At 33.8% G+C, this 26,827-nt stretch overlaps 1 protein-coding gene across 1 annotated transcript in view; it reads left to right on the top strand.

Moving 5' to 3' along the window:
- Nucleotides 1–3,895: 3,895 nt before the first annotated feature.
- PHYHIPL (phytanoyl-CoA 2-hydroxylase interacting protein like) overlaps nt 3,896–26,827 on the top strand; it is a gene marked incomplete at its 5' end in the record, with an annotated part of 55,698 nt that continues 32,766 nt past the window's right edge. The window contains one exon of the mRNA XM_081267906.1: nt 3,896–4,001. Coding sequence (XP_081124032.1) covers nt 3,896–4,001 — 106 coding nt within the window. The remainder of the gene's footprint in view (nt 4,002–26,827) is intronic.

The raw sequence follows: 26,827 nt of genomic DNA, 5'->3' as shown, positions 1-26,827 counted from the left end.
TTGACTTCTGTGTATGGTATAAGAGAAGATCCAATTTCATTTTCTTTTTATGCGAATATAAAGTTTTTCCACACCATTTATTGAAGAGTCTATCATTTCCACATTGTGTATTCTTGACACTTTTGTAGAAAATTAGATGACTGGAGATAAGCGTTTATTTTTTAGCTCTCTTTTCTTTTTGTCCATGTGTCTATTTTTATGCCAGTACCACAGTGTTTGTTACAGCTTTTTAATATAATTTGAAATCAGGAAATGTGATACTTTCCAGCTTTGTTCTTGCTCAAGACTGCTTTAGTTCTTTGGGATGCATTTGTGTGTGTGTAGTTTCATATGAGTTTTAAATTTTTGACTTCTGTGAAAAACACTATTGAAAATTTCATAGGGATTATCTGAATTTGTACATCACATTGGTTAGTGTGGAAATTTTAACACCACTAATTTTCCAGTATATGAACAAACGTGTCTTCTACGATTTCTTTCATTCAGTTTTCATCATACAGATCTTTTACCTCAGTAGTTCAACTTATTCCTAAGTATTATATTTTTTTCTGAAGCTATCGAGAATATAGGATTCTTTGGTTTCTTTTATGAATGGTTCATTATTAGTTTATGGAAGCACAACAGATTTTTGTATGCTGTTTTTGTATCCTACAACTTGACTGAATTTATTAGTTCTAAGATTTTTTTTGTGTGTATCTTCTTATTCTCATTTGTTTTTGGTGGAATCTTCAGGATTTTTTTATACGAAAGAACATGTCATGTATAAACAGACAATTTAAGATCTTCCTTTCAATCTGAATGCCTTTTCTTTTTCCTATCTAATTCTTCTGGCTAAGACTTCCAGTAATCTAGAACAGAAGTATGAATATTATCTAGTTCCTGATTTAAAGGTAAATATTTAAGTTTTCACTGTTGAGTATGATATTAGCTATGGGCTTATCCAGTATGGCCTTTATTACATTGAGGTACATTTATTCTATATCTAATTTGTTGAAGGTTTTTGTCATGAAAGTATGTTGAATATTGAATGTTCTCTTTTTCTCTCTTTTTCTGTTTTGTACTGGGGATTGAACCCAGGGGCACTTTACCACTGAGCTATACCCTCAGCCCTTATTATTTTTTGAGATGGGATCTCACAAAATTATCGAGACTGGCCTTGAATTTGCAATACTCTTACCTCAGTTTTCCCAGTTGCTGGGATTACAGATGTGTGCCATTATGCTTTTGAATGCTCTTTCTGTATTTACTGACATAATTATACATTTTTTTTCTTTCATTATCTTAATGTGGTGCATCACAATCACTGATTTGCATAGGTTGAACCATCCTCCTGTTTTACAAGCCTGAACACAATTAAACCATAAAGTTATAATAAATATAGAAGTTTTCCTCAGTGTTTTAAAAGTTACTAAAATACTTTCAGGACTTTGTATTATAAAATTGACCAGCTATCCTTTCTTAAAGAGGTCCTCAGTGTCCCATAATAATATCATGATTTTATAGGGTAATTACAGTTCATAGAGTTTATATGCATTATCTCATTCCATCTTCTTTTGTATTTGTAATAATCCAAATCCTCAGCAGAAAGGTGCCTTGCATTGACTTGACTTCAGAAAGTCACATTAATAATTCTCAAAGTATTAACCATTTCCTGATTATACAGTCTAGTTTACAAATGTGATCATGCTAATTTACTATTTCAAATTTTTTAACAATTTATCATTTCCTTAAGATAAAGTCATTTTATTTATTTTTTTTGGGGGGGGGGGAGGGAGGGAGAGGGAGGGAAGGGAAGAGAAAGAGAGAATTTTTTAATATTTATTTTTCAGTTTTCGGTGGACACAACATCTTTATTTTTTTATTTTTATGTGGTGCCGAGGATCCAACCCAGCGCCCCGTGCATGCCAGGCAAGCGCATTACCACTTGAGCCACATCCCCAGCCCAATATAAAGTCATTTTAGAGTTTTCCATGACAATCCAGACTAAGTTATAACCCTTATATGCACTTGCAGAAGTTCCTGTACTTTTTCCTTCACCTCTATCACACTTATCTTTTAAAATAGCTGTCTTTCCTGATAGATTTGAACTCCACATTTCCACACCTGGATATTGTCCTAGGTGATTAACAAATATTTCTAAGAGTTATAGTCCTAATTATATGCATGTTATATTTCTCAGTTGTAAACCAGGAAGACAAACCCACTGTGGTTAGGCTATCAATTTCTAGTTCTACAGAGCAAAGCTTTTGAATACAAGGAATTCACCCTAAGTACTACCTTGTCATATCTTTTGACAAGTAATAATTTACCCTATCCTTAGGAGCACCCCTACCATAACGGTATGTTTTCAAACTTCAAAAAGGAGATCCATCTTCATTAATACCTAAATTTATAAAGAGGGTGTTTCACTTTACCATATCCAATTACCTTTCACAGATTTTTTATCAACTTGCAATTGTGCCAAGTTTTTTCACAGGCTGGTCCTTCCATTTTAGGAGGCTTCAATTAACTAGATTTAGTTGTGTCATGGCTAAATGGATGTGACTAGAAAGGGTAGCATATAGCAATCTATACGTAAATTATTTCTCTATTGGTTAACATTTGTTTGAAATTGGAAAATCAATTAAAAGGAACTTAAATTAATTTCCAACAACCACCCATTACAAAAAGGGGGTCAAGTGTCACTATTTTTGATTCCAAGATAGCAACAAAACTAAATCCTATTTCAAAACAGCAAATGGGAACAGAAGTCAATAGGCTTTGCTTTTTGTCTTTTATTGTTAAAACACTGCACATTTACTAAGTGCACTGCAGAATTTTAAATGCTTTTAAAAGCAATGGGCATATAAGTTTAAGGTAACTTGAGGAAGCAACGTCAATCTTCATTTTCTACTGTAGCAAAGATCCCTTCTATACATAAGTATAGAAACCCCATTAGCGTCCAGAACAATGCCTAGCCCAAAATGAGCATTTAATACTTATTTGTTGAACAAATGAAAGATACTCGAGTTTGCGAGCTGGGAAGTGACTGTCGCCCTGAAGCAGGTATGCAATCTTTTCAGCAGGCTAGCTGGCATTTCCTTATCTCCTCACCCTCAGGGTGGCCAAACCCGGGCCCCTATATCCTTACACTCCTCAGGTAACCCGCTAATTTCTCACACAGCTGCAGCTGTTTCTGAGGACTTTCTGGCTCAGCTGAGTGTGGGCAGCAAGCAGACCTGGACTCAGCCCTCTGGCTCCAACACCCCAAACAAAGAGTCTGGGCCCTTGTTTTTCCAAACTGTGATAAACAACCAACCTGCTCGCCCTCGCCTCCCCATGCAGACAGACGCCTTGGTGCCAATACCAGCTCCGCCTGACACCGTGAGAAAAGAGAAACAGCAACCCACCACCGCTAGGAGCGGGAGCGAGGCGAACGCGCCACGCGTAGAGCTGCGCCCCCAGGTGCCCGTCTTTCCCGCGTGCTCCGTCGTCCGACGCCTCACGCGCGAGGTTGCGGGGGCCGCGGCGCCAGGGCAGCCCCGGGCGCGTGCGCGCGTAAAGGGAGGGGGCACCGCGCGCCAGCAGGTGGGCGCGTCCTCCCGCGCGCGTGCGCGCGCACTCTTTCTCACGTTCCCGGTGCGCCTCGTCCCCTCCCCGCCGAGAGCGCGCGCCTCCCGCCCTCGCGCCGGGTCCCGCTCGGTCTGTCAGCCGCACTCTCCCTAGAGCTCCTGCCAGGGCCGTCGCCTCGGCCGCGGCTCTTCAGCCCGGCGGCTCAGCCTTGGCCTCTCGGCGCCCTGTCTCAGATCTCCTCCCCGCTTCACCACTACCCTTCCTTTCCCGCCCTTCTGACCCACCCACCGCACTGAGAGAGCCTGGATACGAAGCAGGCGGGCTTGAGAAGGGGGTTGGAAAAATGGAGGTGCCGCGCCTGGATCATGCCCTCAACAGCCCCACCAGCCCCTGTGAGGAGGTGATCAAAAACCTTAGCCTGGAGGCCATTCAGCTGTGCGACCGGGACGGTAAGAGCGGCCGGGACCGAGAGGAGAGGGGCCGAGCCCGCGCCAAGGCTCTGCGGCCGCCCGGGCCCCGCCGACGTCGCCCGTTCGGGCGGCAGGGTCTTTTGTTGTCCCCCAGGGTGCTAATAAATGCAGGTGCGAGGTCCCCTCCTTCCCCTCTCACCCCAGAAACAAAAGGACCCCAGGGCTTGCGTCTTGGCGCGGAAAGTCGCCCTCGTCCACGGCGTGGGTCGCCGCCTTCGCCTGCCTGGCCCGGGGAGGGCGCCGTTGGCGCCCGCGGCTCCTGCCGGGACCAGGCGTTTCCGATCTTTGCCGCAGTCCGGATTTCCCGGGTCTCTTGGCACCGAGGGAAAATGCCCTTTGGGGGTTTCTGTCACTTCCATCAGGCACGCAAACAGTAGTTAGCATTCCCTGCCTAGAAACTTATCAGACAATGCTTTTGGAAGCCTCCCATCCTCAGACTCCCTAAATTAAGTCCATTTATCCTCTCAAATTGGGGTGAGAGTGACAGTTTTTTAGTGAAGGGGCGAGGGTGGGGTGGGTTGGAAATCCCAAGCATTTCAGCACCAAGGACAGGCACTGGCTTCAAGGTTCAGGGCTGTGATTCAGACGGTCAAAAAATGTCTGTAAAGGAATTGGCCTAATATAGCTGCTGTGATTCAGATTATGTGCGAGCTAAGCACCATTGTGTGCCGATATTGTATTGTTTATTCTATTGTTAAAGTTGGCAGTCTCCTAAAGAAGGAAATTGGACACAGGTCTGAGCGTTAAAGGGATAAACTAGTACTGTGTGCAGTGTGGGTTACAGGGCATCTCTGTGTGTTGGATTAGCTGGAGAGTCAATGCTTTTGCAGTAATGTGGAATAAAACTTCATTTGTAAAGAAGTCATTTAATTGGTGTTTGGTTGGCCAAACAATTGTAAAATTCTACATCTGACAACAGAAAACCAATTTACAGATTGTCAAGAGGACTCTGAATTCTTTGGAGTATAAATGAAATTAATGTTTAACTGTAGAGAGAGCTAATGATTGTAAAACATTTTTAAACCAAAGTTATGTAGAGATACCAATATGCTCCCAGTAAGATCATAAAATTTTATTAGTGTAGGCCAAATAGGGAGCAGAAATCTTGTTTGCAAAGTCATTTAAATGGTCTTAAAGTTGTTTAGGTGTTGCTGTTTGGTATATTTAGGTTAAGTAAACACCAAAGTTTAGTTTACTTCTGTTAATATCTACTAATTTTGGAACCAAAATTCAAACCAATGACAGTTTGAATAATTTCTGAAATAGGTATAGTATGAATAAATATGTATTCTTACCAAGGCTACTTATATTTCCTTTATTCATGGATGGTTAAGAGTGTATATTTAGCTCATCTAAAAATCTTTTTGGAATGCCTTATATAAGTTTACGTGATTAGACTAAAGGTTATTTTAAATATATCACATAGGAAGTTATTTGAGTTTTAATTTATACTTTCATGAAGTGACTTTGTAATGCTACCATTTTAATTTGCAAATATTTTAATTTTCTTAGATTGGTTTGAGAGGAAATGAAGAATCAAATAAAAAGTAGATGTCAGTAGTTGGAAGTGGGTAATTCATTGTTGTTCCTCAGATCCCAGTAATCTCGATATTTAAAGTGAATTAATCATGTTTCAAAGATATTAGGGAAAATAAAGTTTAGGGACTTTTTAAATGAAGTTTACAGCGAGTTAATGTAGAGTGCAAAAATTAATGCTACATTTATTGTGGTCTTTTCTAGAGTAGTAGCTATTTTGTTCTGGTTACATTTTGTAGTTGTTTCTGTTCACATTGTGAATTTTGCAAAACGAGCAAATTATGTAACATTTAATTGGGAATATTTGAAATAAGCAGTTTCTATGAAAATTACTATTTGAAGACCTCTGATTGATTTATTAGAGACTAAGTAGGCTTCAGTAGGTAAAGTAGCTTATACCAATGAGTACAACAAGCTAACTATTTTATTAGAAGATTCATAAAATTTGGAATGACTAGTGTAGGCAGTTGTTAAATGGTTAACTTTTTTTCTTTATGATCCTACCTTATGTATCAATTCCAAAAATATTAAATTGGCTCGATGGGAATTATTTAGAGGGGATAATGTAGTTGTTTTTGAAAAATAGTTCATAAAGTGTTGCATTAAATTTGTCAATCAGACCTTATTTAGCATCATTTTACATTGAGAAATTTTCAGCTGGGTGGTATTTTGTTCCTTTTGCTTCATTTACTTTCCTTCCTCTCAGGTCTCCTTATTTTACTTTTGACTTAAGCACATAAGTATATCTTCTGCCACACACTTGCCTTTCTACACTATACAGTTATAAGTGTGTGGCAGAAGACATACTTATGTGCTTAAGTACATAATAAGCATTATATTTTCATAATTTTAAGATCATTGAAATAGATTTTTCTCATTTATTCTTTTCTCATTTTACTCCACTATTAATTTGATAATGAAAAAAAACATCAATTCCTTAAAAGTATAATAAAGTGTACATTCCTTTACCCTCTCCACTCATACATGTTTTAAATTTTATAATGTTTTGCATATTGTATGAACTAAAAGCTATAGCATCTAGGAACATAATTGTATGTCTTTCTTATGTTCCCTTGGCTCTTCTATTTTATATTTTTATTTGTTATTTGCCTATTTTCCTATACATTGATGTTTACATTATTAGCATCAATTCACAATGTTTCTTTTTTCCTAGCCTATAAAAATATTTACTAGTCTTGGAAGAATATAAATTAGAGTTCAAGTGGTCATGTAATTGGATTTTTAATTAAGCAAGAGGGTTCTTATAAACACACAAACACAGAGAAACATATACATTATGGGTAGTCTTTCTTTTGGTTGATAGTACTTGGTCCCTGCCCAGGTGTGAAGTTACTTGAAGTTCAAATAAGGATTCTGGATAGATTTCTATTAGGAAATCTTTAAGATGCACTGTAGATTTAGGGGCTCATATAAGTCTGTATTGGAAATAGGAGACTATGTTTGTTTCTCCACCTCTGCTGTGCTGAAATATACTCAGATTGCAAACATGGTATGATTTCATTATGACTTCTCAAAAAATGGAAGGAAAAAATAATTTTTCATTTGTTAGCATCAGTAATATGGGAACTCATTTCCAGGTCATTTCTTTTCTTCTTGTAGAAATTTCAGATGCTCGTTGACCTGATGGGAATAAATTTTAAAGAAATTACACAGAAGCTGACAGATTTAACTTTCTTTGTTTCTAACAATAGTTCTGTGAAGAAAAAGAAAAAACAGTTTTCTCCTTTTTATATGTTTAAAAAATAGATTTCTTCAAATGTGGACTTTATCATACCTATTTAAATTACAAATCTGTTGAACCTCATTATTTATGCTCATGCATGTGTAAATTAAATTTTGACTCAAAACAAAGTAATCCACATGCTGGGAAGCACAGTGCCTATTAGATAATCATCGATAACATTTTCTGAAACAAACATCTAGGAAAAGTACTCATACTCTTTATTACAATAATGTAATTACTCAGTCTCACTGACATGCTGTGGGGGTATGTGTGTATAATAATACCATAACAAATATGACTTTGGTTAGAATATTGACTCCATAGCTGTCCAACTGTAGGCAAGTGACTTAACATTTTTAACAAAGTGGGCATAGTAATGTCAGTTGTATAGAAGTGTTGAAATAATAAAATGAAGTATATAGCATACAAATAGAGTAATAATTATTGTGAATGAAATATTATTCTCCAAATATGTTATTGAGTTAAACTACTGCTTTATCTCTCTCTCTTTTTTTTTTTGCTAATGTATTAGTCTATGTTGTTTTTCATAATTTCAGTTGTGTATTGTTTAGTTAGGAAATCTTCTACTTTATGAGTAATTAATGCAAACTAAATTATGTATTTTAAAAGAACAGTAAATTTAAAAATCACAGTTAAGCAGTCTTATCCCTTGATTTTATCTTACCATCTCATCAATAATCTTTGTTAGCCTTAGCCCTAAAATATGTTTTCAGCTTCTAATTCAAATCTTTTTGTTTTCTTTTCTTGTGCCTTATGACCTTAGGTACTATTTTGAGTAGGTGTTTGCATAAGAGCCCTTCTTTGTCTTCTTTTTCAGTACTTTTTAAAATATTTTTTCTAAGGATAGCTCTGTACGAGGTCATATGACCTCTGTATTCATTTCTTTTACTCTGGTATGACTATGAAGATGCTGCAAATTCTCATTAGTGAATATGGAAAAAAACAAAAATAAGAACTTAAAAGAAACTAAAAATTGGAACTCATCAGAATTATGTTAAACAAATTCATATTCTTGGTAGGGATTCTCATTCATTCCCCTGGAAGACCAAGAAGTTATTACAGTAAAAGTCTCATCAAAGGATATGTGGCCAGACTCCCTCCAGTGGTAGAATGACTGATGTGTCATAAGTAGTAACACGGCAATTTGCTCTGTTGCCCAGGTAGGCTGGTCAGAAATTCACTCTATAATGAACAGTATCTACACAATGTCCCATACTACTTGGTTTTATCTCCACTAGTATTTCCACCTTGTGTATGCCCAATCTTGATTTTTTTACTCTGATGTAAATATACTTTTCCTCCTTTTAATTGTATCCTGGACTTCAGTGTTAACAACAGTTATATTGCTTATTGCAGCAAGCATGATCCTTCTAGTTTATGATTTCCCTTCTTTGTCCTTAGTAAATGCATAATTTAAGTTTTGCCTTGTAGAATATGCCTCTTTCTTGGATTTATTTTCCATTATTGTTAAATTTCTCTGTAAAAGTCTTTTGTCTTTTATTATTTAAATCCTGATGTGACTTCTCGAAAACGCATGCCTTAACTGTTTAAAATATTTTGTTATTACCAGACAGTAGTTAAATATCTTACTGAGCAGGTAATGTTTCATACACATACATTTTAGAAGTAAAATTAGCGTTTGGGAAGGCTTCTAGTAGAAATGTATAGAAGAAGTAGGCAGAAAAATTAGAAAGCTTTACAATCTTTTATGTAAGATAATGAGTGGCAATGGTATAAAAGAAATCTATAAAGTAACTACTAAAGAATTGATGATTGGGGCTGGGGATGTGGCTCAAGCGGTAGCACGCTTGCCTGGCATGCGTGCGACCCGGGTTCGATCCTCAGCACCACGTACAAACAAAAATGTTGTGTCCACCGAAAATTAAAAAATAAATTCTCTCTCTCTCTCTCTCTCTCTCTCTCTCTCTCTCTCTCTCACAAAAAAAAACTAAAAAAAAAAAGAATTGATGATTGAATTTTCAGACAAAATGAAATGTGATTAGGAGTAATGTTAGAATTTTGTCTGGAAAGTTCTGAAAATCAGAAGAATCATTGATAGAAAATAAAAATAAGGAGAAAGGAAATGATATTTAGACATCATGATGACATCAGGTTTTACGTTTCAAATTTTAGGTCTTAGCGAACATCCAAGTATGTCCTAAGCTCTTTCCAGGGCCTCTTTCCTCTCTCATAGATACTATATTGCCAGAAAAATATTGTGTACTACTTTGTCATTGTTTTTAGTATGGATCCCCTTGAGAGACCTTACATTCATTTTAGGTTCTTTTTCTTCATTCCTACTCCTTAAAAACTTCTTACAATCTGATGATAAAACTTTTAGAATCATTACTATATAAAACTAACCATTTGGATATTTAGAGAGGATTGTGAAAAATCATCTGCTTAAAGATATAGAGTCTCCAGTCTGAGTCCTGACAGACTTTTTAGAGGGATTAGTATAAAACAAAAAGAACATTTAAGTTATGTTAAAACATTTGAAATACAACATTGAGACCCCTTGGAAGGTTACAATAAATATTCATCAATTCTTGTATAATGGGAAGAAAAATTCTAGAATACAGAGAAGAATTGCTCATAGAAATACATGTTCCATTAGGGATTCCAGAATTTATGTGAAAGGGGAAGCTTAGGATTTGACTTTAGTGTTAGTCTCTAATGAGCTTTGCTTGTATCTTACTCCTTGAAGGAAAAGAGTGATAATATCCTGGGGATGGTCAACTTTGAACCCCAAAGATGAAATGAATCTACAATCAGGTTTGTTAAAAACGCAAACAAAAACTGCATTTTGAAGTTGCTCTATAGATGTGAATTGAACAAAGAGCATGACACTTGGAATTGGTTCGTTTTGTTTCTCATGACTAATTGAGCCTAGTTTGTGGCTCATTTAAAGAACAGACTTCTCTGGGAGTTTTGGTATCTACTATTTGTTATAGTGGTTGTGGCAACTTTAGTAAATAAATCTGTCCTTTTGTTTCTATAGCCTGTGGGAGTGTTGCTATCTAATTATAGTATGAAAGACTTGTAGCTTTTCCAGACATATGCCTTTAAAGACAAGGCACAACATTTTTTTTTTCAATATACTTTTCTTATTGTCCACTAATTTGAATGATATGGTAAATTTCTCAGCCTTTAACATTCTAAAAGCTGGTTACTAATGCCAACAAGAATCAAAATAATCATCTACTATGTGATAGATTCCTAGTGGTTACTTTTAAAGTTGCATCTATGATGTAGACTAGAAATCAGCAAGTTATGGTCTTTAGGCCAGATCTACTGACCTGTCTTTTTTACAACTAAAATTTTATTGGAACACAGCCATGCACATTTGTTTGCATGTTTATCCACGGTTATTCTTTTGCCACAGCAGCAGAGAAGAGTAGCTGTGATAGACTCCATAGCCCATAAACCTTAAAATACTTATTGTCTGACTCTTTATTGTAAAAGTTTACTAACATGTTAGATAGAAAATTAAGAATGCAAGTTAGTGTCTCCTGAAAGAAAGATATAAAAGAATTTCTGATAGAAAATTGTATGCTCATTTTGACTTAACATATTATCAGGATTTTAAGATTATGCAGGTCATGCAGAGAACTGTGGAAACCTGACTGTTAGCACAACAATGTTAGCTAATGTGTGGGGTTAGTCCCAAGAGGATGGCCTTTTATTATTCCATTGTGTCTGATAGAAAACAAATCCTAATTTTAACATGAATCTGGCTTTCATATAATAAAATTTAGAAAGACTATTTATGATTAGGTATTTCCAAGTGCACTTATAATTCTGTTAATATGTTTTAAAGTGTCAAAGATAACTGAGAATATGTACAATTATATTGATATATACTATGAAATTTATGTAGGTACCATACATCCTTACTTCTTAACCAAACTCTCATTAAAAATGAGTCATATTTGGGCTGGGATTGTGGCTCAGCGATAGAGTGCTTGCCTAGCACAGGTGGGAAAAACTTATCTACATTTATAAACTTACTGACATTCTGAATGTATTATTATTTTCTTCATTTTATTAAAGAGTTAGATAAATTGGTTTGCTCAAGTTATTTATATTCAAAGGATTTATAAAAAATTTAATAAAAATATTTCTTTTGAAGCACTTTTGCCTTGCTTCAGGACACTCAGCTAATGGGTTTTGAAATTTTCTGTCTATAATATTATAGTTGACTTAGAGAAAAAACCCTACAATTTAAAGGACATTTTATATGTGATTATCCAAAATTACTTTGAAATACCTCCATGTCTAATTCTTAGACAGTTACTACTTTATAAAATCTGGCAATAGCTTTTATAGGAATTTTTTTATATTATATACTTCCCTTAATATAGTTGTCTCAACATTTCTGACAATTTGGTGGATGATGTTTTGAGAACTGATTTAGACAATATATTTTTCTTCTCCATTATTTTACTGTTTTTTGAATTTACCTACTTAGAAAACTACAAAGACAAATGAAATCTGCCACATTCATAAACTCATTCAGTTAAATTAGAAAGATTTTATATAATTTTAGCATTTCAATTAATCAGGTATATGTGTTGAATATTTTTGTATTCTCTGCATTTTAAGACATGTATCAAGGCACATGTCTTTTTTTTAAAAAAAAAACAGCATACTTATTTAACATTGGTTGCAATATGAGAAATGCAGGATTTAATGAGTTTTTTTCCAATTGTATATGCTTTTTTTTTTTTTTTTGGTAAGTGGCATAATGACTTTGTTCCATTGTCAGATTTACAACTTCAGTTACTATTTTGTTACAAAATTATGGACTTTGTCAGAGATTATATCACTATTTTGCAAAATCTTTTCATGTGAAACTTAATGAAAACTTGTCAGATTTTATCATTACAAATTAAGTACTAATGATAAATGACTATCTTTTTATTTTAACTTTGAGTATTTCTCAGAGATGCTAGCAGATTTATTTCACTTTGAATGGTATATCCATTGTTAAACTTGGTTAGTATTTCTTGTGTATCTAGGAATCCATTTTTAGTTTTATAGGTAATTATTTTATTACCTATTACTGGAAAAAGTGTAATTGTATCCCAAACTTAGAAGTAACTTCATTATTAATATAATTAGAGATGAAATAAACAAAACTCAGACCAATTCCTTAACCTGTTTAATTTGTTATGATGAGAAGAAAATCCAAACAGATGCAGGTGAACCTTTCCTGCAACTAACTGAATGCTACATATGTAGTACATGATGTTTGTAATGTTTTACTTGATCATATTTTTGGTGGCTTGAATTTCAACAAACAGGAAATAGAACCACGTTTTTATACACTGTACTATTTTGTGCACTGAGTTGTAGGCAATGTTTTATTTTGCTACTCACCCAAAATCACATAATATGGCACAATTTAATGTATGCCATTCGTATTACTATTTTAAAATTAGTTTAAAAATAATTACAAAGAAAGTTAAATGATGATGTTTGCTGAAGTCATCTCTTTAATAAAAATATTTAAATCAGTTTTCAGTTTTCAGTAGTTCTCACAGTTTATCCTAGAGGGCTTGTTAGAGCACAGATTGCTGAGCTCCATCCCCTGAGTTTCAGATAGATTAGATCTGGGGTGGAGCCCAAGAATTTGCTTTTCTAACAAGTTTCCAGATGATGCTCATGTTAGTGACCCATTGGAGAAACAATGCTGTAGATAAGCATAGTTTTTAGGTAAGGAAGTATATTTTTCAATTTTCCATTACTATAAGGGAATGCTGGAGGCTGGGTGATTTGTAAGGAAAATAGGTTCATTTAGTTAACAGTTTTGGAGACTGAAAGTCCAAACAGCATGGCACTGGCTCTGGTATGGGCCCTTGTCTAGCAAAGGCCCTCTGGCTACCTCATCGTGGTAAAATCATCTGTGAGAAGGAGAAATTATATGGTGAAACAGGAAGCTAGAGAGAAACCAGGGATGACCTTGTTTGTCTTTTTTAATAATACTCTTGCCAGAGACAACCAGGGGCCCCAAGAATTACCTCAGTCCCTTCCAAGGGTAATGCCCTAATTAGCTAATGACCTACTACCAAGTACAAAATCTCACCTCTTATTTTTAATTGATTTTGTTTTTTAAATACATGACAGCAGAATGCTTTACAATTCTTTTTACACATATAGAGCACAATTTTTCATGTCTATGTTTATATATAAAGTATGTGCACACTAATTCATGTCTTCATACATGTACTTTGGATAATGATGTCCATTACATTCCACCATCATTGCTAACCCTATGCCCCCTCCCTTTCCCTCCCACCCCTCTGCCCTATCTAGAGTTTGTCTATTCCTCCCATGTTCCTCCTCCCTACCCCACTATGAGTCAGACTTCTTATATCAGAGAAAATATTCAGCATTTGATTTTTTTGGGGATTGGATAACTTCACTTAGCATTATCTTCTCTAACTCCATCCATTTACTAGCAAATGCCATGATTTTATTCTCTTTTATTGCTGAGTAATACTCCATTGCGTATATATGCCACATTTTTTTTTTATCCATTCATCTACTGAAGGGCATCTAGGTTGGCTCCACAGTTTGGCTATTGTGAATTGTGCTGCTATAAACATTGATATGGCTGTGTCCCTGTAGTATGCTGATTTTACGTCCTTTGGGTTAGACCCAGGAGAGGAATAGCTGGGTCAAATGGTGGTTCCATTCCCAGTTTTCCAAGGAATCCCCATACTGCTTTCCATATTGGCTGTACCAATTTGCAGTCCCACCAGCAATGTATGGGAGTGCCTTTTCCCCCACATCCTCGCCAACACTTATTGTTGTTTGTCTTCATAATAGCTGCCATTCTGACTGGAGTGAGATGATATCTTAGAGTGGTTTTGATTTGCATTTCTCTAATTGCTGGAGATGATGAACATTTTTTTTTATATATTTGTTGATTGATTGTGTATCCTCTTCTGAGAAGTCAAGTGTCTGTTCATGTCAGAACTAGTAAATGAATTCAGCAAAGTAGCAGGATATAAAATCAGCACCCATAAATCAAAAGCATTTCTGTATATCAGTGGTAAATCCTCAGAGAGGGAAATGAGGAAAACTACCCCATTTACAATAGCCTCAAAAAAAAACAAACAAACTTGTGAATCAATGAAAGAGATGAAAGATCTATACAATGAAAACTACAGAACCCTAAAGAAAGAAATCAAAGAAGACCTTAGAAGATGGAAAGATCTACCTTGCTCTTGGATAGGCAGAATTAATGTTATCAAAATGACCAAACTACCAAAAGCACTATACAGATTTAATTGCAATTCTGATCAAAATCCCAATGACATTCCTCATAGAAATAGAAAAAAGCATTCACCTCTTTTTTTTTGGTACTAGGGATTGAACTCTGGGCAGGGAAGAGCGGGGTGGGGGTGATCCACACTGAGCTTCATCCCCAGTCGTTTTTTATTTTTTATTTTGAGATAGTGTCTCACTAAATTGCTGAGGCTAGTTTTGAACTTAGAATTCTCCTGTTAGCCTTTCAAATTGCTGCAGCTACAGGCATTCACCACCACACCTGGCCAAGCCTTGCCTCTTAATGACCCCAACATCTCTTAACATTGCCACACTGAGATCACACTTTTAACGCAAGAAACCTTGGGGACAAACTAATTCCAAAACATGTCAGGAAAGAGATATTAAATTTTGGGTTTTAGAAGTGGTATTCTGGCATTCCTTTTGATGATATTGAACTCCAGGAGTTTAACCAGTTAATGATAACTAATTATGATAGGTAGGATTCCTAAAACAAGACAGGTAAAAATTAGTGGTGGAATCAATGAATATTCTAAGGTAAAGATCTGTAAATTTGTAATTAAATTGGAATATCTCAAGTGAGACATGAAAATTGAGTTGAGAATGGCTCATTTTGATAGATTGGGAAGTTGGGTATATTTTGACACTACAAAAACAAAATAGGAATTATTGGATGGAGGGAACATAAAGAGGTAGGCTTGGTGTAATAATCTATTAAAGTAATCTCTGGGTCAGTTTAGATTTGAAATGTTTTTGAAATATCTAGATGGAAATGTGTAGAAGGCCATTAGAAATATACATCCATGTCTCATAGAGAGTAAAATTGTGGACACAGTTGGAAATTTGGTAGTCTAAACTGTTTCTCAGTTGCCCTTATTTTTCCTTTTTCAATGTTCATTCCTTGTCAGTGTTTGAGATCCATGTCAGGTGTGGAACTGCTTATTAGAGTGAATAAATTATAATACTGGTGCTTGCTTTGGCAGTATCTGAAAGTATCATTTGAAAATTAGTGTTTTTTAAATATATTATCAGTTTTAGTAGGGTACATTTTAGGAAGTTAAACATGGATGAAATACAGTTGACCTAAGCTCTGTACTAGATATGTTTCTTTCCCTACTTTTGACTGTATATAATTATTTTGTTTACTATGAAAATAACACTGAATTAATTTTTCTTACTTAGCAATATATTCTGCTGTAACATAAATAAATATTCTTATAAAATAAATGAATTGGAGCTTAAATTACATGGGAGCTTAAAGAAAAACAAATCTTCACCAAATCTATTTCTTAGGTTTCATACTGAATATATACTATTAAATTATCTCTGACATTTTTATAAGAGGAAGCATATACTAAACTGGAAATGCAAAGATTTAGCATTTTTCGTTTTACTTCTAAACCATGTCTTAGGTAGCTAAATTATAATTGTGCTGAGGATTTGACCTTGAGCCTATTATTTTAATGTTTACTAGAGTATTTGTTTAGAGCTAACCTAAATGAGACCTTTTTTTATACTTACATTTTGTTTTTTGCAGATTCTTTCTTTTTAGGTAACCCTTCCATTTTAAAGTATAATTTTTCTCTAACATTTTCAAGCTGAGTATTTTACCCTATTTGTGTATTCTGGTGCAATTTGTTATATCCAGTTTTTTTCTGGGGCTTAATATGTTGATTATGTTTAGTGATTTTTTTTAAAAGGAAAGTCTAGTGACTAAAAAGCAATGGTTCTGGAATTTACTCTTCATATTACTTGTTTTGCTAAAAGCTTCATTTATTTAAATTCTAGAGGTAAAATTGACAGTAACAAAATTTGATTGCAGTAATGATAAATGTTCCAAATAGAATCTAGCCATTTCTACTATACAAGAACTCTTTTTGTATCATATTTTGTAGTAATGTATCTTAATTTATATAGATATTTCTAAGAGCTTTACATATATTTCTGAGAGTTTCATATGAATCAACTATTGAACTTTTTTTTTTGCTTGTCTCTTAACAGTTTGAAAATATTTTCCTATAGTATTAATACTTTCTAATTTTAATTTTCTAAAATACAATGCCCACCTAGTTTCCTTATTATATAATAATATTTAAATGAAAATCTTAAATAATTTCCTGGTAACATTCATTATGCTATTTAGCACAAATCATGTGTTGGTATTTTGTTATTTTCATTGTACTTTAAATTCAGATGTTATATATTTTAAGAAAATCTGAAATATGAAATCTAAACTTATAAAACACATTAGTCAGGCAATATTTTTCCTATAATAGTATTCACCATTACTGCTTTAGAATATGACAGAAAGGTAAAATGGCAAAAAGTGAAAACAAATAATTCTCTTGCGTAATGATTTCTTAAATTATTCCTGAAAGTTTTATGAGAGGAAGCATATACTAAATTGGATATTAACAGATTTCATATTTTCTGTGTTATCTATATTTAAGCCATGTCATAGGTAGCTAAATTATAATTTTGCCAACAATTATTTTTAAATAATTTTGCTGATAATTATATATTAAAATTGTACTCTAAAAGGCCAAATTTGTGTCATTTACCTGTAAATGTGCCAAGCTTATCCAGTGTTTCTGTCAATATTAATTTTTCCTTATGGTCCACAGAACACTTATAAACTATAAAAAAAATTATGTTTAAGTGTGGTGATGTAAGAAAGGGAAAAAGAATTTTAACCAGAACAGTTTTTGTGAAAATCAAAAGCATTTTTCAAAATTTGTACGTTGAGTAATATTTATTAATAATATAAATTATGGCATTGTAAAGTTTATTTTGGCACTGTAATTTAACTATTTTTAAAGTGATTTTTATTGTCTTGCATTATCATTAAGGGTCTGTGACTTTTGTAGGTGATGAAAAATATTTTAGTTTCTTATCTTAGGCTCATGTCTTAGGCCCCTATAGTAAAGTCAGATTAACTAAAGAAAAGCATATAAATTTGATTTAACATAAATTTTATGTGACACAGAAGCCACCTTGAGGAAATGAAGATCCAAAGAATCTCCAATTCTTCCCTAGATTTGGAGAAATATGATTGAAAGAAAAGAGGATCTGATCTAATGATAATAAACTAGGAGAATTTAACAAGGCCTATTGTTTTCAACTTCTCTGTATTCTTTGTGTGTGTGTGTGCGTGTGGTGCTGGGGATAGAACCCAGGGCCTTCTGCATGCAAGGCAAGCATTGTACCAATTGAGCTATACTACTGTAGCCCTCCTCTGTATTCTTATGTCTTCAGAGTTAAGAATGTTCTTTTCCTCTGGGTATAGGTAGATCACCTGCTCATGGAAGTCTTATGACCTGTTTTGGAAAAGGTAAGAAAAGATCAGGGTGTGAACTTCTTAAGCTGTTTTCTCAAATCTTTCAGCTTAGTATAGTTTGGAGCAGTATGTCCTAAACTCATCACTTACTAACATTTTTCTGATATATTCTCTTAGGAAATTATATGGGTCTTTTGATCATAGTAATTTAAAGTTGACTAAAATACATGGATTGTAAGTAAAAAGAATCAGTCCATAAGATGGCTGACTCCATTGCTCTGGTCCCAATATGAAGCAGAGCATCATAATCAAAGGACAGGGCTAAAGAAAACAGCTTACCTCATGATCATCAGGAGACAGAGAGGGGAAGGGGCTACAGGGAAGATGAACCCTTCTAGGTCACGTGTACCTTCTCTAGCCATGCCCAACCTGCCTCCAGTTACCACCCAGTCAGTCTTTTCAAACTGGGATAGATTGCTTTTCTTACAGCTCTCACAGTCCAATCATTTCACATCTGAACATTCTTGCATTAATATAGGTGGTTTTGGGGGACATCTCATATCCAAACTATAATAATAATGTTTTAATTTTAGTTTCTAATCTGATATTTTCGCAATTAATATATTAAGTTTTGCTAACCTTGGTAGGGAGTACCTTCTCTAGTATGCTTTCAGTAATTGTGTTTTCATGCTTTCATATTTCAATTCATTAATGCATTCATCATTCACTCAGCAAATATTTATTAGGGCCAGGTGCTCATTAACACAGTAGGAAAGAATCTCATAAAGTTGTTTAAAATTTATCAAATTGATATACTCAAAATTAGATTGCAAAGAGACAACATCATTGCAGTTCCTTGTGAACATTTTATTCATATTATGCTGATGTAGGAGATCTCTCTTGCCCAAATGGCATTTTAAATAGATATTTTTCATGAATGTTGTGTGTTTTGGTCATAAGGCCTAAAAAGATTTAATTAACTTATACATTTTCTATAGAAGAATTTTCTCTTGATTTTTTCTAATCATAACATTTTTTTCTGCACCAACAATGAAATTTCCCAATTATTCACATTATTAATATTTTTTTAAATTTTGTTTAAGTTTTTAATCACCCATTTTGTCAGCACACCATAAAGAACATATTTGTGTTTTGTCACATATTTATCTTCATGTCTCCTGCTAAAAGAATGATATAACATCCTAGTTAGCAATATGCTAGAAAATTGCAGTTTTATGAGTAGCCTGTGAATACAGTTCTGCTTCAATTAATGTTTTTGCTTTTTAGATTTAAGCAACAGTCCCACTGAAAGCTCAGATTTTGGGGTGATAGCAACAACAGTAAGGTTTGAATGATTATAGATCTTAACCTGATAATTGGTCTGGCTTTCATAACTTAAGTTTCTTAATACCACTTGTAAATTTATCCTTTGAAACAATTCTGTATCTAAGAACAGATATTGTAAGGAACTCAAGGTCTGGACTTCATGATCTTGGTGTCAACTAATTCCTGACATTAATTTATCTTGGTGTTTTTTTTTCTAGTAATGAAGCTCTTACTTTGACCTCTCTGATCAAACCCTTCTTATATCTGTCTCTAAAAGCTGAATCTTTCTTGTGTTTGTATCTATAAATGAATCTGTGCCTTATTTTCTTGCCCATTATCTGTATTTTGCCTTTCATGTTCCTCATGATTAATACTATACAACTTGCTGTTAAGCCTCTTTGATACAACAACCTGATTCCCTGAACTTCTTCCTGTTACCTACTACTAGAATATTTTTTTTTATTCGAGGTCATACTTGACCTTTCAAATGAGACTTTTGCCATATGAAGACTACCTGATATTCTGTCTGGTTTTGTCTCCCTTCCTGTTGTCTAGAATTTGCCCTATTGGTATAATCACCTCATAGTCCTGTCTAATCTCTGAGACTATGTATCAAGTATCAACAGTGTGATCCATCCTTAATCTGAGATTCTCTGCTTTTACAGTAGCCACTTAGAAATTCTGTGTAAACAATGACTATTTCTGGAAATTTAAACCTGATGATTACAATTTCATTTTGTATTTACTCTTAGAAACATTCAGAAGAAAAATTATCTGATTCAAACATGTATGCTTGTACATGAGGAAGACAAAAAATGTAAAAGTGACTGTCTTAGTCATCTTTCCCCTGCTGTGACTAAAGGATCTGACCAGAACAACAGTATTGGAGGAAGAGTTTATTTGAGGGCTTATGGTTTCAGAGGTCTTGGTCTATAAAAGGCTGATTTCATTCCACAGGGATTGAGGTGAGGTGAGGCTGAACATAATGACCAGAGAGTGCGGCAGAGGGAAGCAGCTCACATCATGGTGACCAGGAAGCAGGGAGACTCCACTCTCCAGATACAAATACACACCCAAAGCCACACCCCAATTCTCATCTCCTCCAACCACACCCCATCACTTCAGTTAATCCCATGGGGAACTAACTCACTTGATTAGACTAAGGCTATATATAACCCAATCATTTCTCCTCCAAACCTTTTTGCAATCTCATATGAGCTTTCCGGGGACACCTCACATCCAAACCATAACACTAAGTAAAAACTGCCCTGGGTATTTTAATTTTTATATTTATCTTATTTTGGGTAGATTTTGGAACACTTAACTGCAAAAGAGAAAAGAATAAAATTCCTGTTATTTCATGGCTGTTACGTTTTAAGTGATTAACTACAAATATTATACTAGTCAGGTTTTATCAAATTCCAAAGTTATGGAAAGTATCTACATGATAATTAACATAGTGCTGAACATTTCATATAAGATTGGCTTCTTTAGTAAAATAATAGTTTTTTTTTGCTCAATAAATGATAGGTAGTCACAACCTTTGACTTAAAGAACAGAACATAACTAATTCACCTTAATAATATTGCAAATGGATACTTTGTTCAGTTTATAAAGGGTAAATTTAGCTTCATTATAGCATAACATCTGATTTAACCAAAATACTTTTTAGGTCATGTGATTTTGTTATATAATTTGTCTTCAGTACAAGTTAATTCCTTAAAGTAAGAAATTTCTGATTTTATTTTATTTTTTATCAGAGAAGGGGATTATTATGGTTTCATACAAGTAAAATCAAACTGTAATAGAAATATTTCCACAAGTAGCTGTGGACCTTTGTATATTTAATGATAGTCATTATACTTTAGGATTTAAGATTATATGCTGCATAACTGGTATGCATTCCAAATTATGCAGTGATTTCTAAATGTAGATTTTATTTGCTTATCAAATTGTGCATCAATGATAGTAAATTAATGATAAAATGTAATTCAGTTAATGATTTTATTTGACCTAATTAGGAACCATATTTATTGTCTCTGTCATTTTCAAGACAACAGTTGATTAATAATTTTATATCCATATTATTTATTAGCTCCTAACTACAAACTTCATTGATTAGTTGGAAATCATATTCTTTATATTGTTCCAAAGTTTGGATTTTGGTTAATAATTTGCAGAAGTGTTTACATTGGTTGGTAAGGTCCTGAATCGATTTGGATAAAATGGTTTTGTTTTGTAAAAAAAAAAAAAAATTGATTTTCATTTCATTTTCTTCAGTAATGCCAAGAGTTATAGTCATCCTTTTAACATAGAAATCTTGCCATGTTATTCATTCGTTGCCTTTTGACTACATTTTTTTTACTAACTACTAATTATTAGTTCTAATTAGCCATTCTCTAACATTAAGAAGCTCTTTGTGACCCCCCTAGTCTAGTTGTATTTCCTACCATTTCTCTTTATCTTTTTTGAACCAAATCATTCTGCTTGTATTGCCTTTAATACCCCATGCTATCTTTGACAAAGTTTGAGAATATTTTTAGAAATCTAATATTTAAAAGACAGCTTTTATGTTAGGATAGCCAACTCAGGAATGAGAGGAATAGCTTTTAAAAAACTGTATATAAAAAATATTATACGATAGGGGATACACACAAAAAAATTATTTTGTTTAAAAAAAACATGTAGGGGATACAGTCTTTGAGAAGAAAACAGCTTGGGTTTTGGTAGAAGTTACAAAGGATGAGTTAACCTATATTAGTAATTGAAGTCTAAAATTTATGGATGGAGCATCTGGGTGGATGTTGAGGTCACTTACTGACTGAATTGGGGGAATACAGGATTTGGGAGTCATTTCAGATTACTTAAAATTTGAGGTATCTTTAAGACACCCAAAGGGAGGTGTTGACTATATTTCAGATCTTGTAATATAAACTTGAAGAGTATCAATAAGATCATTTATAGATGATAGTAATCACTAGAGTCATAACTATTTAAATTAATAAAAATTACATCAGAATTAACTCTTCTATTGTACTAATTATATTTCATGTACTCAAAGTTATATATAGTTAAGTGGTGATTATACTAAACAGTACATACAACAATCATTTCTTTCATTGAAGGACATTCAGTGCTATTTCACATTGGCAGCACTCATTGACAAAGAATGCTGGACTGAGAAACATTAATAATTTTTGATTAGGCAAAGAGCTATAGAATATGAAAGAAAAGTTAGACAATGTTTAAGAAGCAGCAAATGGTCAATTCTATTGAGAGTTGTGAGGGAAGAAAATTTTCTCACTCATCACTAGATTAGTGGTGGAGACTAACAAAACAAAAGACAGATGAACAAGAAAAAAATGTACAAATTTATCTAATATTAATTTTATGTGACACAGAACCTTCAGAAGTGAAGACTCAAAGAAATATGGAAGCCTATATGTATGTATGTGTGTGTGTATATACACATATTTTATGCTAAGTCTTATGAAGAAGTAAGTGGATAGCTGTAGAGGTGATTGGACAAATGATGTCCATGATGGTTTTAAACTGGGGGAAACTTAGCAAGATTTGCTCAGATTCTTCTCTGTCCATGGTGTTAAGCAATAACGATTGTACTTCTAGATAGACGTACAAATCTTACTTCATAGAAAGATCAGAGAATTCTTAATGTCCTGCTTCAGAGGAGAAGGTTGCTTTAACCATTTCCTCCAATACTAAGGTGCCATATTTTGCGTTAGCAGTCTTAAACCCCATCAGATGTAAATCCAGGAAATAAATGAAAAGTGCCCATTGGTTTTGCCACCATACAGCTTATTGGTGACTTGACAAGAGAATTTTTGTTGAACTGGTAGAGATAGAAACTAGATTTGATTGTGTTTAAGAGTGAATAGGAAGGCTGAGGCAGGAAAATTGCAAGATCAAAGCCAGACTCAGCAACTTAATGAGGCCCTAGCAACTTAGCAAGACCCTGTCTAAAAATAAAAAAAGGACTGTATTGTTCAGTGGTAAAGCACTCCTAGGTTTAATCCATAGTAACTCTCCCTAAAAGTGAATAGTAGGTGAAGAAATGGAGATAGCTTTTGGCAGGTATTTGGAGAAGTTAAATTATAAAGGGAAGCAAAGAAAACGATTATCTAAAAGAGTATGCCAAAGTAGGGGCTTTAAAAATTTGCATTTATGCACACACACACACATATATAGAATACTACATTGTAATTTAAGTTCCTTGAAAGCATGACATTTACTGTTTTATTGATTCATCTTTTAATACTTCTGCATGGATGCATTGAACAATAATGCATGTCTATTGAATATGAAAGTCAGTCTTCTAGCTGAGAAAACAAATTTTTAATATTTAATATTCTTGGAGTGAGATTCTAGTCTCCAAAACTTGTATATTTGCTTGTGGAGACCTGCTTTTGCCTTTTCATAACCTTGAGGTGGCAAGTAATAGTATACTAGACTATCTTTTACAGAAATAACTTCTCTCAGATATTTATTTTGCAACTTGGACACTTTTTAGTCTTCAAATAACTAAAGGAAACTTGAAGTGACAATAAAAAATGATCTTTTTATTTAAGAAGATAGATTTTGGTGAGCCGATCAACTTTATATATAACAGTTCTCTGAATACAAATGGAGCCTTAGTTTTAAAGAAAGCACTTTAGGATGCAGTAGATTTGTGTTTATAAGCATTTTAGTTAAAATTGAAATCATACAAAATGACTAATTTTTGAACAAAAACTATGTTTTAAGATGCAAAAGTTAAAAGAAATAATCTGTGAGGTGAATAGAAAGCCCACATCTTGGGAGCAAATCTTTACCCCTCACACATCAGATAGAGCACTAATCTCTAGGGTATATAAAGAACTCAAAAAGCTAAACACGAAAAAACAACCCAATCAATAAATGGACCAAGAACCTGAACAGACACTTCTCAGAAGATGATATACAATCAATCAGCAAATATATGAAAAAATTTTCAATAATCTCTAGCAATTAGAGAAATGCAAATCAAAACTACGCTAAGATTTTATCTCACTCCAGTCAGAATGGCAGCTATTATGAAGACAAACAACAATAAGTGTTGGCGAGGATGTGGGGAAAAAAGTACACTCACACACTGCTGGTTTTTTTCAAATTGATGCAGCCAATATGAAAAGTAGTATAGAAATTTCTTAGAAAATTGGGAATGGAACCACCATTCGACCCAGCTATCCCTCTCCTTGGTCTATACCTAAAGGACTTAAAAACAGTATACTACAGGGACACAGCAGCACAATTCACAATAGCTAAACTGTGGAACCAATCTAGATGGCCTTCAATAGATGAATGGTTTTAAAAAATATAGCATATATACACAATGGAATATTACTCAGTAATAAAAGAGAATAAAATCATGGCATTTGCTGGTAAATGGATGGAATTAGAGAAGATAATGCTAAATGAAGTTATCCAATCCCAAAAAACCAAATGCCGAATGTTTGCTCTGATATAAGGAGGCTGATTCATAGTGGGGTTAAGGAGGGGAGATCATGGAAAGAATAGATGAACTCCAGATAGGACAGAGGGGTGGGAGGGGATGGGAGGGGACATGGCGTTAGAAATGATAGTGGAACGTGATGGACATTATTATCCAAAGTACATGTATAAAAACACGGTTTGGAGTGAATGTTCTTTGTATTTAAGAACATTCACATTTGTATGAAACATGAACATTTGTATGAAAATTATGCTCTATATATGTAATAAGAATTGAAGTGCATTCCACTGTCATACATAAATAAAAAAATTAATAAAAAAGATGCAAAAGTATTGAATTCCTAGTGCAGATATACAAAATGTACACCTTCCTAATTTTTCTTTATAATATGCAATTGTGGTATTTGAGTATCAAAGAAATACTTGCTTTTGAAATGTTTTAGCAGCTTCTGTGCATTTTGATACCTGTGATGTTAGTATATTGTGAATGTATATTGCATTAAAAATTTATTTTGCATAAATTCATTGTTTTGACAATTACAGAGTAAATGTAGGGAAAATTTCTACTTAAAATATGGCATCTAGGGCTGAGATTGTAGCTCCATGGTGGAGCACTCACCAAGCACGTGTGAGGCCCTGGGTTCAATCCTCAGCATGACATAAAAAATAAAATAAAGATATTTTGTCCAACTACAACTAAAAAATAAATATTTAAAAAATATGGCACCTAAATGTAGGTATAAATGTAGGGGAAATATCTACCTAAAATATGAAGTATATTTTATATATCATTCAATTTAAAAATAAAATCTAGATAACTAATATATTTATGATGATTCATAACCAAAAAGTAAGGAAAATTGAATATAAATCACTTTTTGCTGTATAGATATAATACCATTCCATCATTCTTACTTTCACTTGAGAAATTTTTTTAAAATAATGCTTATTAGAAGAAACATTTTTTCTTTTATATCCAGGAATTCAAGTATGCTGCCAGTGCAAACTTTAGACTAAGATAAAATTTTATACTCTTTTTCACTCATTATTACTTTCTGAGTGAAAATAATTTTTTTTTATTTACGTATGTCTTATTGAAATCAGACTTGACTGTGTCAGTGTCAATTCTCTGAGTGATCAAGTTCCTTAGCTAAGGAGTTTTGATTAACTAGCGGTTCTTGTTTTTGAACATGTTAGGCTTGCGTATTTATTTCTTGTTAAATGTATGGATGAATCCAGGTTTTGTTGTGCCTACATTTATGCAACTTGAGGTGTCCTAATTGAGAAAAACAGTGTAAAGCCCTGGTTGACAAAACAATGTAAATTATTTAAATACATAATAAAGTGCCAGGAGCATGTGCAAGTGAGGGTCTCTTAACATTTAGCTTCATTAGCTTCCTGGTAAATTTACTTCTAATGGTGTAGTACAAATCATTCTCCCAATTTTTGAGGTGAATCTCTTGAGTACAAATAATTTCAGTAATCTCTCTAAACTTTTTTAAATAGATTTTTGATCCTAAAGCCCTATTCCAAAGCTCATACAATATAGAAGAATAGAGTGTGAAGAATTTGTACCCCATATACCGGTACAGACACAGTTGTCAGTAGTAGGTAAGACGAAGTTAATTTTACAGAATAAATTAAAAATATGACTAGAATCATATTTATTCAAAAAATGTGTCACCTCAACTTTATATAACTTGGCGGCACCCTCTTTAGAAGAAAAAATACATTTAATTATAAATTATGTAATTTTGTTGGGCTATAGAAATGGACCATGCAAATGAGAGACCCAGAAAATTAAGCTTCATTAATCTCATCATAAGACTCATCTTATTACAATGTAGCACTACCAATTTTGTATGCAAAATTTATTCTTTTGAGAGAGATATAGATAGTGATATATATAGATAATGATAGTGATAGCTTCTGAAATAAGCCAGTGTTGACCACATGCAGAAAAATAATATTCTGCATATTTTGAGAGTATTTTGATGTCCATTCATCATATTTGGACTGTTTTCTGCATGTATTCTTAAAAAAAGAGGAAGTACTATGTAAAATAAATGATGAAAAGTGGCAGGTCAAAGAAATATGAATAAATTAGTGTTAGTAGTT

The sequence above is a fragment of the Spermophilus citellus genome, assembly GCF_964194105.1.
Source record: "Spermophilus citellus genome assembly, chromosome: 15".
In the NCBI taxonomy this organism is placed as follows: domain Eukaryota; kingdom Metazoa; phylum Chordata; class Mammalia; order Rodentia; family Sciuridae; genus Spermophilus; species Spermophilus citellus.
The sequence above is the reverse complement of the archived record's forward strand: the minus strand, read 5'-3'. Positions and strand labels throughout refer to the sequence as shown.